General features: G+C 37.1%; 1 protein-coding gene across 2 annotated transcripts in view; it reads left to right on the forward strand.

Moving 5' to 3' along the window:
- Tex11 (testis expressed 11) overlaps positions 1-14,101 on the forward strand; it is a 207,409-nt gene that overhangs the window by 88,927 nt on the left and 104,381 nt on the right. For both annotated transcript variants that reach the window (XM_028770040.1, XM_028770041.1), the window contains exons 13-14: positions 6,974-7,125; positions 10,198-10,283. In XM_028770040.1, coding sequence (XP_028625873.1) covers positions 6,974-7,125; positions 10,198-10,283 — 238 coding nt within the window. The remainder of the gene's footprint in view (positions 1-6,973; positions 7,126-10,197; positions 10,284-14,101) is intronic.

Genomic DNA, 14,101 nt, shown 5'->3' on the forward strand with positions numbered 1-14,101 from the left:
AGAAGCACTTGGCTATTAGTCAGAACAGCAGAAATGCCCTGATTGCTAGTTAGAGCCATAGAAGCAGCCTGACTGCTAGTCAGTGAGCTGTGCGATTTCCTTGACCATCATGCCTGACTCACTCCCTTCCTTTGCAGACTCCTCATCCCCTTTAAGAGCCACCCTGTCAGTAAAGACTCTCTGACTCTCCTCTCTGTATAGAGGAAGGTTCCCTGAGGAGGCCCCAGCAACTCAGTCATTATAAGCAAACATTCAGTGACTGAGATAAGATAAAATCTCATACAAGTTTTGTAGTTTTCTAATTGTAAAAGATGTTGAATATATTAAAATATATATATATATTTTAGCCACTTGGCATTTCATCTTCTGAGAACTCCTTGTTAAGTTCTATACCCTAGTTTAAATTAGGCTATTTGCTACATACTAACCCTCAAGCAGATGCTAAGATTTTCCCCTCCAGTCTGAAGGCTGCTGCTTTTGCTCCAATACCGATGTCCTTTGCTGTAAGATTTTTAGCCTCATGAGGTCCTATAATTGTTGGTTTAATACCTGAGTTCAGGAAGTCCTTTTATGTGCTCATGAGTTCAAATCTATTCTCCACTTTCTTTTCCAGCATATTCAGGGTTTCTAGTCTCATGTGGAGATCATTGATCCATTTGGGGTTAGTTTTTTTGCAGGATGATATATATGAGTTTATTTTCATTCTTCTATATACAGCCATCTAGTTTGACCAACAGTGTTTGTTGAAAATATTTTTTTGGGTAGTGGGTGGGTGGGTTGGAGGAAGTGTGTTACTGTGGAGGCAGGCCTTGAGGTCTCCTATGCTTAAGCTAGGCCTAATATGGCACACTCTCTACTTCTGCTGCCTCTGGATCAAGATGTAGAACTCTTACCTCATTCTCCAGCACCATGTCTGCTTCTGCATGCTGCCATGCTTCCCATAATGATGATAATGGACCAAATCTTTGAAAGTGTAATCCAGCCCCAATTAAATGTTTGCCTTTATAAGAATTACCATGGTCATGTTGTCTCTTCACAGCAATAGAAACTCTAATTAAGATAGTGCTTATCCCTGAAAGAGGTGAATTTTCCCTCTCCTAGTAGTCATAAGTTGTTGCCTATAGTTTAGTGGTGAGACTCTGTGAAAATCCATCCCCATGCAAGTATGTCTATTACTATTTCCATTGTTTCAGTCTTATTTATGTAGTCATGTCTAGGAAAGACTTTCTCAGTAGACTTCCTGATATTCTGGCTCTTAAATGTTTTTCATTTCCTCTTCTGTGATTTTATCCGAGATGTAGATACAGTATCTGTGATGTAGATATGCACTGATGCCAGACACCCCACAATCCCTTGATCTCTGTATGTATTATGATCAGATTTTCTGTGATAGTCTCTATTTGCTGTAAAGAGAAGATTCTTTGATGGATGTTGGTATCTATACTTATCTGTGGGTAGAGTTAGATTTAGAATATGATAAGAATTATGCTGATCTAACAAAATGATGGTGGTAGACTTATTTCTAAGGCCCACAGCTTCACTAGCTCTGAGAAGTTGGCTTGGTTTTTAGTACCAGGTATGGTTTTATTTCTATTTAGTAGGCCCTAAATCAAATTAGATAGCTTTTAGTTGCACAAACTGTAACTTACTGCATCAGTACAGATAGTTTGTCATGTTGGTCAGTGTTGTGGTTCATATGTGTTTGTGCTGGGTAAGACTACTTTTATTTCTTGGGAGCTTGTATAGTATTTTCTGTTACCTTCAAACTAGACCACAGAGAAGGCTTTTTAGTTTAGATTCAGCTGGAATCATACTAAGTCCTGTGTCCAAACTGTGTCTTTAGCAACAGGGGCTTAACTTAAACTCTGGGAAACAACCAAGAGTTACATCAATAAGCTATATTGTTTTGGGAGTCACTTGAATTACCCTGGCCATCCATTTGAAAAGAGGTTTGTAAAAGTATCTTTTATTTGCCTGATGCAATTGTTGTCTTAGAGGCTTACTGCTGAATAAGCTCACCTTTTCTAGTTCTTTCTGAACTCTGAGTGACTGATTCAACTCAGCTGTTCTGGCTCAAAAACCTTTTCAAATGAGTGATTCAATCTGGCTTATGAAGGCCGATACATGGTGCATACATAATCTTGCAAGTGTGGCTTTCTACAGGAGAATGGTCATCACATTCTCAGAGGAAATTAACCCTGTGGAAAAGGAACTTTTAATTGCTGCTAATGAGAATAGCCCAGCCACTGTGAGAATTAGTATGGAGAGGCCTCAAGAATAAGTACACTTATAATAAAGATACCTGCATGCCCATATTTATTATAGCACTGTTCACAGTTGTTGAGTTTTGGACGCTGTATAGGTATCTGTCAGTAGATGAATTGATAAAGAAGTGTGTTAAATATATAGAATGAATCCTACTTGGGTCTAAAAAACAACCAAAAATTATGGCATTTTAAAGAAAACAGTTAAAACTACAGAGTGTCTTTTAAGCAAAATAACCCAGAATCAAAGACAATATATGTTTTCTCTATGTGTAGCTATTAAAGAAAAACACATGAAAATAGAAGAGGACTAATAGTTATGTGGGTGGTAAGGGACTTAGTGAGGGTTAATGATGTGATAAATATGATCATGGTATGTTACATGCATATCTGAAAATGGCATAATGAAACCTTTTACTTTGTATAATTAAAATATGCAGTCTCAATTTACCCAGACTCCAGGGAGCTCCCAGAGGCTGAGCCACCAACCAAGAGCACACAGGGTCTGGTGGCACAAATATAGCAGAGGTCTGCCTGGTCAGACCTCAGTGGGAGGAGATGTGCTTAATCCTAGAGAGACTTGAGGCCCCAGAGAAGGGGGAGGTCAGGTGGTGGGGAAAGCATCCTCTCAGAGGCAAAGGGGAGGAAGAATGGGATGAGGAACTGTGGGAGAGGGGACTCATGGGGTGGACAATGACTGGAGTATAAATAAAAAAAAATTAAAAAAATGCTTGTAATAAAAACAAGCCACAAAGCCAGTCCAGATTCAAAGAGAAAATATCTTACCAAGATGTGAATACTAAGAAGCACAATTTGTTGGGAAGATATATTTAGAAAGTAGCTATTGCAGTGTAGGCTAGATACACTAGTCCCATCCCCACTTTGATGTGGGAATTAGAGGGATTTTCACTATGCTGATTTCCTTCTTTCTTATTCTTTTCCCCAAGTCTGAATCCTCTGCTTCTTACATAAGCTGAAACTGATCCCTTATATTGCTTAAAAATTTGTTTGACAGAAAAACCTGGGTTTAAATATAAGCACTCTAGATTGCTTGTCACACAATGGAAATGGAATTAATGTTTGCAGTTCTTCTATAGCCATAATCAATTGTTCTTATATCCCATTAATTTCTGACTTAATAGATTTTTCTAGGCTATTTATTTTTGGTTAAATGAGCTAACTATTCAACTATTTATTCTCTTTTGTCCCATTTTGGCTTTATATTCTCATCCTTGATTTTTTATCAGCCTAATTACATTTGCTTTTAATTACAGAAATCTTTCAAAGTTCCTAAGCACTGACAATGTATTTTCCTAGTCTCTGGCTCTGCAGTGGATTTAGCGTCATATTTATTCTGTTATTTTCTTGAGGTAAATAATAGTGAGATGGATGTAATACTTTCTTTTTACATAAGTAATTCCTGGATGAATACATGACACAGTGTGATGTAGTGTATCCTTGGTATTTTTCAGAATTGACCCATATTTTCATTTTACAATCATCAGTACTGAGTCAGAATTAAAAACATCAGCAATTTGTTTAGGGCTGTCTCAGAAACTGTTGAAAATTCTGCCGTTATGTGAAGCCAGAGTGTCTGGAACAGCTGGCTACCCAGGAGTACCCCATTGCTCCCCTACCTCCCCAAGTGGCTAGCCAGCATAGACAGAAGGTATCGTCCGCTATTGCTCTCCATTGCTTTGTCTTGAAACATGGTCACTCCCTGACTCTGGGGCTGGCTGGTTCAGCTAGACTTAGTGAGTGGCCAGCAGAAATTCTAAAAGATCCTCCTGTCTCTGCCACCCCCTCAGGTTAGTTTCATAAATTGTGTAAATTTTAGATACCAACCTCATATTGGACTGTGATATGGAATATTTCCTCTTACTTTGTGTATTTCCTTTTCATTTTACTAAATGTTTCCTTGCTTTATAGAAACATTTTAGATTTGTATAGTCCTACTTGGTTAGTTTGGTTTTGTTTTTGTCTATTGTTTCTTTATTATTATTATTCATTCCATTAGTTTACATCTCAACTGATATCGTACTTCCCAGCTACCCCTACACAAACCCCCCATCCCACATCTTCTCTCTCCTTCCTCCCCATTGCCTCTATGAGGGTGCTCCCCCACCCACCCCACCTCTCCAGCATCCCCCTATGCTGGGGCATCAAACCTCCACAGGACCAAGGACCTCCCCTCCCATTGCTATCAGACAAGGCCATCCTCTGCTACAAATGTATCTGGAGCCATGGATCCCTCCCTGTACAGTCGTTGGTTGGTGGTCTAGTCCCTGGGAGCACTGGGTGGTCTGGCCAGCTGATGTTGTTCTTCCCATGGGATTGTAATTCCCCTCTGCTCCTCCAGTCCTTCTGCCAGCTCCCTCACCAGCATCATTGCCAAGATCACTGTCAGAGATCGTTCCTTATTTTATTTCTTTTAGTTGTTGTATGGCTTCAGATATTATGCTTAAGTCTTTTAATACATATTGGATTAATTTTGTGAATATTGTAGGATAAAGGTACAGTTTTATGTTTTTGAGTGTGAATATCCATTTTCCCAACATCATTTATTGAAGCAACAATATTTTTCTGCTATTTTATGGGTACTCTTACTGGAAAGAATGAGGTTTTTCCTTGCCTTTTAAGGTTGTTTATTTTTCTATGTTTCTGTTTTGACGATAGTATCATACTGTTGGGAATGCTATACCTTTATACTGTAATCTGAAATCAGGAACTATGATTCCTCTAACTCTGTTTTTAAGATTTATTTTTATTTTGTTCCTGTGTGTGTATGTCTGTGTGAATGTATGCTACAAGTATGCAGATGCCTCCAAAAGCCAGAAGGTGGCCCAGTTATAGGCAGTTGCGAACCTCCGAACTTGGGTGCTGAGAACCAAGCTTGGATCCTCTGGAAGAGGATGAGTCTCTTTCAACTTCTCAGCTGTCTTTTTAGCCTTTGCCTTTTATTTTTATAATTGTTGTTGACCACTTAGGTTCATTTTTAGTTCATAAGATTTTAATATTACTGTTTCTACTTCTATGAATAATGATAAAAACAATTTGATAGAGATTGCTGTCAATCTGTAGATTTTAGGGGGTAAGCATAAATATCTTAGCACCATTAATTCTTCTGATCCATGAGAATTGTATGTCTTTCCATTTATATCATTTATAATTGGTCACCTTAGTTAGATTTATTCTTAAGTATTTCATATACCTTTAAATGCTATGGTAAAAGGGAAATACATTTATTTCATTTGCAGGATATTTTATTGTGATACAAAAATTTTATTGAGTTTTGTATATTTTATTCAAGTAGCTTCTTGTAATTGCTTGTGCAACCATAGAAATTTTAACTGTAACATTTATGTCTAGCATCCATTTTGTGGTTATATTTTGTATATGATACAAAGTAAAAGTCCAATTTATTTTGAAATAAATATCTTTTTTCCCCATCATCATTTGTTGAAAGACTTATTTCACCATAAAATGGCTCCCATCTTCATAAAAAATCATTTGGCCATATATGTCAAGGTTTATTTCTGTGTCCTGTATTTTATTTTATTGGTCTATCTGTATTTATGCTGGTTCTATACATTTTGGCTACTGTATCTTTGTAATAAGTTTGACATTAGGAAGCATGAGTCTTCCAACTCTGTTCTTTGTTTTCAAGATTGTGATTATATCAGTCTTTGAAATGCTGAAAGGCACTGTCTTTTAAAAAAGCTGTTAGTATTTCAATGGGTATTTCATTAAATACTTCATATATGTTGAGTGTATTTACATTTAATAATACTGAAGTCCAGGCATAGTGGCTCATGTACTCCCAGAACGTGGGAAATCAAGATAGGAGGATTCATGTGAGTTTAAAGCTAGCCTTGGCTACATAGTAAGTTCATTAATGGGCAAGCTTGAGCTACAGAGTGAGACCTTCCTTGTCTTGAAAAGACAAATGAACAAACAAATTAATAAGAAAATGTTGAGCTGGCAATAGGTCTCAACAGGTAATTCTGCCTAGCTTGAGGACCTTAGCCTACGTGGTAGAAGGAGAGAACCCACTCCCATAATTTGTTCTCTGACCTCCACATGCATTCTCTGACATGGGTGTATATATTGTCTCCCTGACATGGGTGCATATTCTCTCTGTCTCTCTCTCCATCTCTCCCTCTCCCCCTCTCTCCTTCTCTCCCCCTCTCCCCCTCTCCCCCTTTCCCCCTCTCTCCCTCTCTCCCTCTCTCTGTCTCTCTCTTTCCCTCTCTCTCCCTCTCTTCCTCTCTCCTTCTCTCCCCCTCTCCCCCTCTCTCCCTGTCCCTCTCTCTCCCTCTCTCCCCCTCTCCCCCCTCTCCCTTTCCCCCTCTCTCCCTCTCTCCCCCTCTCCCCCTTTCTCTCTGACTCTCCCCCTCTCCCCCTCCCTCCTCCTCTTTCCTTCCTTCCTTCCTTCCTTCCTTCCTTCCTTCCTTCCTTCCCTCCCTCCCTCCCTCCCTCCCTCCCGCCCTCCCTCCCTCTCTGTATCTCTCACACACACACTTGCTTGTGCCTGCACACATAAATAAAAAATGAATAAAGTGTTACTATAATGAAATAATTTATTGCTGACAATTAGGCATTTAATGGTGTTAACTAAGTTTGTTTTAGCTCACATTGAAATTATTTTAATCCCATTGATCAAAAACCGATTCTATTTACACTGCTTAAAATTATGTCTTTTCGGACAGAGACTCTGTTGGCTTTTGCTTCCTGAGGGTCATCTTTGAGCATTTTAAGTTGCCAGAAGATAGGAAGAGGATTCTGTTGTTCTACGTTGACATGCTTTTACAAAAGGATCAAGACGTGATTGCTGAAGAGCAGATTAAAGAAATTATTATAGGTCAGTAAGATTCTGCATTTTCTGAAAATTGTTAATTTACTTATTATTTTAAGATACATGTCAGAGAAATGGCAAAATTCTCAGGTCAACAGGTTTTCCCATTTCCTTTTCCCTCCTCTCCTTAAAGTTTTTCTACAACACTGTGACCATATAGAGGTCACAACTTTAGTGTACTATAATGAACAACTAAGCAAAAATGACAAAATACCTTCAAAATACAGAAAAACCTCTGAGCTTAAAGTTTACTTGTAGCAGAAAATTGTGAGGTTTATAAACCCAAGTTCATGTTTCTGATTTGACTTCAGGTTAGCTATGTGCCTTGGGGCAAGTCAGTATCTTTGGATGCTAGCTTTTTCAACTGTAAAATGAATATTGTGAACCAAATTCCTGTTTTTAACGCTTTTTAGCAGCAGCATTATTTTGTCATACAGTCTTACATAAACATCTCTCAGACAAAACAGATTTGATTTTCTGTAGTTAAAGCAGAGATGGAGAACCGCCTCTGCTCAGCATCGCCCTAATCCTGCACTCTCTGCATAGCCTCCATAACTTGCAGAGTGCAGATAATATAAGCAGTGTCTTGGAAAATTCTCTGTCTGACCTCATCTGGAGTGATAGTCACTAAATGTTAAGAGGGAGATTTGTTCTGAATGGTGGCATTTAAGGTAATGTGTTGCTTCTATGATATTGTACTGCATTGTGTAAATTTGTATTGTGTGCATCATATTTTCATAAAAACAGACATTAATAGTTTCCAAAAGAAAATCGTGCGATATTAAGAGCTTTTTGAATTCTATTTCCTATGAACTATATTTTTCTAATGTCACCCAGATTTCATTAAGATTTCAATTACTTTTTGAATCCCTTTTTGATAATCTTGGTTATCTGGTTTTCTGGTCCTTGGCATTTTAATGATATCATAATACAAATAGAAAAGATCCACAACAAAATATATAGCTAACCTGACTATATGGCAGGAAAAATTGCAATTTTTTTTGTTTTGAGGTTATTCTTTGGAAATACTATGTAGATACAGAAATAAAAGAATTAGGAAATAATATATAGGTAGATTGATATAAGAGCATCTCTCTTTCTCTCTGTCTCTTCCTGTGTGTGTGTGTGTGTGTGTGTGTGTTGTAGAGGCTAGAGCATGATCTCAGGTGTCATTCCTCAAAAGCTATTTATGGTTTGAGATAAGATCTCACTGGGACCTGGGACTTACTAATTCTGCTAGACTGGCTTACTAGGACCTGGATTTGCCAATTCAATTATACTCCTAAACTCCAAGGATCCTCCTTCTCTAGCTCCCCAGTGCATGCGCTTTGCAAGGGCTTGGCTTTTTATGTGGGTGGGGTCCAAACTCAGGTCTTAATGCTTGCATGCCACAACCAGTTGACCCCTTTACCAACTAGGCTATTTCTTCAGCCTTAGACAAGTTATAGATTTCAGAAACAGCATCGTGCTGTGCTGCTCAATCTATCCTCATGTGAATCATCTGCTCCCTCAGCCTCTCAACTAGCTGAAACTACAAGTGTTTTCCCTAGTGCAAAAATGTAATAGTACAATAAAATGCAATTGTTTTGTGATGTTGACCTTCAATGGCCAAGAAAGGTTACATTTTAAGTAAGAGAACTTAGGAAGTTATACATTTATTTATATGTTATGTTTATGTACACACACACACACGTACGTGTAGTGCACTTGTGTTCAAAGGTGCAAGCAGGTGCATAGGTCCAGAGTGCAAGCTCAGTTATCTTTCCTGAGACACTCTCTACCTGTCTTTTGAGACAATAACTCTCATTAGCTAGGAGTAAAGTGAATAAACTAGATTGGGCTGCCAGTGAGCTTCAGGGATCCAGTTTTCTCCTCTTCTCCAGCACTGGCATAACAATCATGTGCCACCATGCTTTATATTTTATATGAATTCTGGAAGTTAAACTCTCGTCCTCATGTTTACATAGCAAGCACTTTACTATTATTTTCCTAGTCCTTGACTTCCTTTTTAAAGGACAGAGAATTGTCAGCTAACTAAAAAGTTGATTTTACAGAATAATTCATTTCTTTTTTTATTAATCATTCATTCATTTACATCTCAAATAATATCCCACTTCCCAGTTACTCCTCCATAAGACCCCCCATCTCACAACCTCCTCCTCCCTCCCCTTTGCCTCTATGAGGATGCTCCCTCACCCACCCACCCTCTCCTGCCCCACCGCTCCAGTATCCCCCTACCATGGGGCATCAAACTTCCACAGGACCAAGGGCTTCCCTTCCCATTGATGTCAGACAAGGTTAGACAGAGTTTTATTCATATAATCAAGGTATTATAAACTTTTAAGGAGACATTAAGTAATTGGTTGCTCTTACATAAGTATTTTAAGCCACATGTGCTGACTCCACTGGTGAGTCAGAGGATTACTGTTCTAATGAAGACATTTGCGAAAATTGATAGCGTGTGCCAGAAGGGCAGATAAGAAAGGGGTATAGAATTCTATTGCAGTTTAAACTTTACTTTAATGTGCTAATGTATTTGAATCCTGTAAATGTCTAGACCAGAAATAATCAAGCACAAGTTACAATTTAAATGAATAAAGTTTATCTGTAAGTGCGGTCTTAAAGTACTTTTTAAAAGCTTTAAGTTATAATTGGCCTTTCTTGTGAACTTGATCTGATCTTTTTAGTACATAATAGTATGAGCAGTTCTTATTAATGATTTCTGACATTGCTGTCTGCTCATTCACAATAACCTTATTAGGGCACCAAATGGTGATCTAATTTGGAACATGAAAAGTAAGTTAAAAAGAGACTAGGCTGGGAATATATAAGAGGCTGTTGGGAGAATTCCAGTGATTCTAGCAAACTCTGATTAGATTATATAAGCAGTTGTAATGGTAAACCAAGTTGAAGGTGAAACCTTGTCTGATATGATTGCTTTATAGACATTACTTAAAGATTAAGTACAGCTATGTGATTAAGTCTTGTGTGTATACACTTAACACTCTGTTTAATTCAATGGATCTAGGTTCTTTTTAAAGCTTGTTATTTGCTCTTGGGTTTTTTTTTTTTTTTCAGATCACCAAACAAGAAGTCGACTGACAAGAGATTTAGTAAATTGGTTACACAACATTCTGTGGGGAAAAGCTGCCAGAAGTGTTCAGGTTTGGGAATAACCTTTTCAGTCATTGTATTCTTTCTCCTTTGCACCAAATAAAACACTGTTGAGTATAAAAATCATAGAGAACAGGATCTGGGAAATGCAGCTCAGTGGCAGAGCACTTGTGTAGCATGTGTGAGACCCTAGATTCTATCCTCAGTTCTGCATAAGCAAATAAACAGCTAGCAAAAAATATAGTAATAATACCTTCATAGTTTCTATCTTTAGATACCATCTATGAATTAAATATTCATAGTGCAGAATCTCACTAGGTATTGTGTGACCATTTATTGAAAAATAGTAAGTCATAACTCTTCCCCATTGTGAACTCTTGATAAAGGGAAATGATAGCATTGATAGGAGAGTAATTTAGTGTGAGAGATAAGGAAGTTGTGGAAGCGTGTTCCCTTTTAAAAAGTGTTGATGCTTTTAAAAGTAGCTTTAAAAATTATAAAACAATTCTGATTTCCTGTGGAAATATTTCAAACTACGATTGGTTTTTAAAAGCAAAGTAACAATCATTCTTTATTATATCATTTAATAATTTGTAAGTGTTGGTATACATTTATGGGCCTGTGTGTATAAAATGCAATATGGTTTCTTTAAAAAACATAAGTTGTTTAGTACTTCTATTGTCAACTAAAATATAGCAACAGGGGGCCTATTTGTGTTCCTGCTTAAGCAAAACTCCTCCCAGAAACACAAGACAAAGCTCCAGACACAGTGGCAGATACCTATTATCGTATCATTCAGGAGGAGGAGGCAAGTAGATATCTGGGAATTTGAAACCAGTTTAAACTAACATTGAGAGTTCTAGGCCAGACTGGATAACCTACTGAGACCTTGGCTTAAAAAAGCAAAATGAATCCCCTCACCAACCCCCCCCCCTTAAATACATGAAAAAAGTCAGTTTGTTGGCTTTGAATACCAGACAATGGCAAATGATCACTGGAAGATAAGAAATAAGGTAAGCAATTCAGCTATTTGGCTGACTTCATGAGTTTGCTGACAACAGCAGATGAAGGAGAGCTGAAGTATGGTCTGACAAGCATTCTGCTTTGAAGACATGCAGTGGAAAGTCTGAGGAGGCCAAGACAGTGAGAGTTCATAGAACAGGCTATCAGAGGAAAAGTGCATAACAGAGAGACCTGTTCAGAAGTTCCTGTTCTAGTGTTTCATCTAGTACCAGTCATAACATAACACACTGAATAAAACGATCTCAAATCAGAGGAGTAGCTGTCCAAAACGATTACAGAGAACAGTACTAGATGCTTATATGGGTCTGGGAATAGAACCTATCTTACCATTCAGGCTGGTTCATGGAGAGTTAGATAAAAACCACAGAAGGTAATTGTTTCAGTAGTAGGGAATAATTAGTTCCATAATGAGCCCTTTTCTAGAACCAACTAAAAACCATGTAAGTATATGTGAAAGTATCAATTTGATTCCGAGTAGCTTGATTGCTTCAGTCATATTTAAAAGTATCTATTGAATGCAATGCTGTTCATCACCCAACAGAGTGAAGTTCACAGTATTTGAAATCCAGTAAAAAAAAAAAAAAGAACATTGAGCATACAAAAAAGCAGGATTACATAACCCACAATGAAGAGTACAAACTACTAATTGAAACCAACCAAGAACTGATATCGAATTAGCATTAGCCTCATTCCCTCATTCCTTCCCTCCCTCCCTTCTTTATTTTGAGACGTCTTATCGTGTAGCTAGGCTGGACTGAAACTGACTGTATAACCCAAAGTTGCCTAAAATTATTGGCAATCTTCCTGACTCAGCTTTTTTTTTTCACTTGGAAAGGTATAGGTGTGAACCTCTATACCTAGCTAAAGTAGTTCTTATAGTTATATTCTATATATGTAAAAAGTTATTTAGAGATGTTTAAGAAAGGAAAATGTTCAAATAAAATTTATAGAAATGAAACACACACTTTATTTTTATTTATTTATTTTTCTAATATTGACCTTTATTTATTTTTTAAATGATAGGATCATTTATTTATTTATTTATTTATTAAATAATTTATTTTTTCTCAAATCGTAATCCATTCACACAAGGGTTATAAACACAGAAAGGCAGGATATGAGGATGGGAATGACACTGGAGTGTGGGTGTTCAGGGGGAATACAGGTATCTTTCAGAACCAGGTATTGGTTGTGTGAAGGTTCAGGGGACAAGTCACTATGACTCTGCCTATGACTTGCTTGTCCTTATCTAAGTCTGCCAAGGCTACCTATTTACAAGGTCTATGGCTACTCAGGCTTGTAAATTTCCACAAAAGCTGCCTGTTTACATTAGCTTATAGCCATCTGTTTCAATGTTTCTCCACTGAGACCCAAGACTTGGTGTTAGTATACATGTATGACAGGCTTATTGCTGATTTTAGGCCTATTGCTGATTTTAGGCCTTCAGTGTGTAAGCAGGGCTGCCCCTGACATCTCCTCCCTTCCCTAAGTATAGAAGGACTGTGGCAATTCTAATCTTGCGAAGGCGGGGATAGAGGCCTGACCTCCAGTACTTGAAGGGGACCTTGTAATGGCTCCAGTCCCCCTGTCGTTGTCTAGTGAGGCATGAGGGCCATGCCCATCCTGATGTCTTTTTCCTGGAGAGGGGATACTTTTGACATCAACCCCTATGCAGTCAGGCTTGAAACAGACACTTTAAAGACACAATATTGCGTAAACATTAGAGAACAAAATATTGGTGAGCTTGAAGTCATAGTAAAGAAGCAGTCAAAAGTTAAGCACAGATTAAAAATTAAGAGTATCATTAACCTAAGATAATCAAATATATGAGTAATTGGTATTCCCAACTAATGAGTAAATATTTGAAGGAATAATAGATAAAGCACTCAAAACTTAATGAAAACCTTAAATCCATAGTAGAAAATATTAATAAATCGAAAATACGAGAAACATGAAGAAAACTTTGCTGAGACACTTAATAATATAATTGCTCAAAATCATCATGAAAGAGATTATCTTAAAGCAATCAAAGGAAAATCATACCCTACATATAGAAGAACAAATTAAAGACATCATTTGAAGCAAGTACTCAGTAGGCTTGTAGAGCATCTTTAAAAAAATAGAAGAAAACTCTGTCAAGTCAGAAGTATATACCTGGCGCAATTTTTAAATGAAAGCGATTGGTGGGAATATAAAATTATGTTGGCACTACTGAAAACTGTATCAATTTCTAAAAAGTAAAACACAGTGACATATGAATCAATGAAACCTGCCTATATATCTAAGAGAATTAAAAGCATAATCTCTAGATGTTTGTATGTACATGTCCATAGAAGTATTATCCACACTATTGAAAGATGACTGACCACTCAGGTTTCGTTAAGAGTTAAATGGACAATCCAATTAAATACTTATATACTCTAGAATATTATTTGATCCTAAAAAAGAATTCTGAGTTTTCAATGTAAAGAGTATATTTGTATAAAAATATTTTTATGTAATACAATACAATGTACAATGAATAAATACAATTATTTTTTAAAATTACACCTTCTTTTAAGAATTCTTCGTTTAAATACTTGTTTTAATTGGCAAAGGGTAAAGGATTGTGAGACATACTACAGTGTGAGTGAATCTTGAAAGTATTATGCTAAGTGAAGTAAGCTAGTCAAGGAAATAGTATTCACTTCCACTTATATGAGCTATATAGAGTAGTCACATTCATAGAGATGTGGCCTACAAATGGTAGATGCCAGGGGTTTGGGATGAGGTAGAAGTGTGGAGAATGAGTATAGAGCTTTATTTTATTTTATTTTATTTTATTTTATTTTATTTTATTTTATTT

Source organism: Grammomys surdaster, unplaced genomic scaffold, assembly GCF_004785775.1.
Source record: "Grammomys surdaster isolate TR1022 unplaced genomic scaffold, NIH_TR_1.0 197, whole genome shotgun sequence".
Lineage (NCBI taxonomy): Eukaryota > Metazoa > Chordata > Mammalia > Rodentia > Muridae > Grammomys > Grammomys surdaster.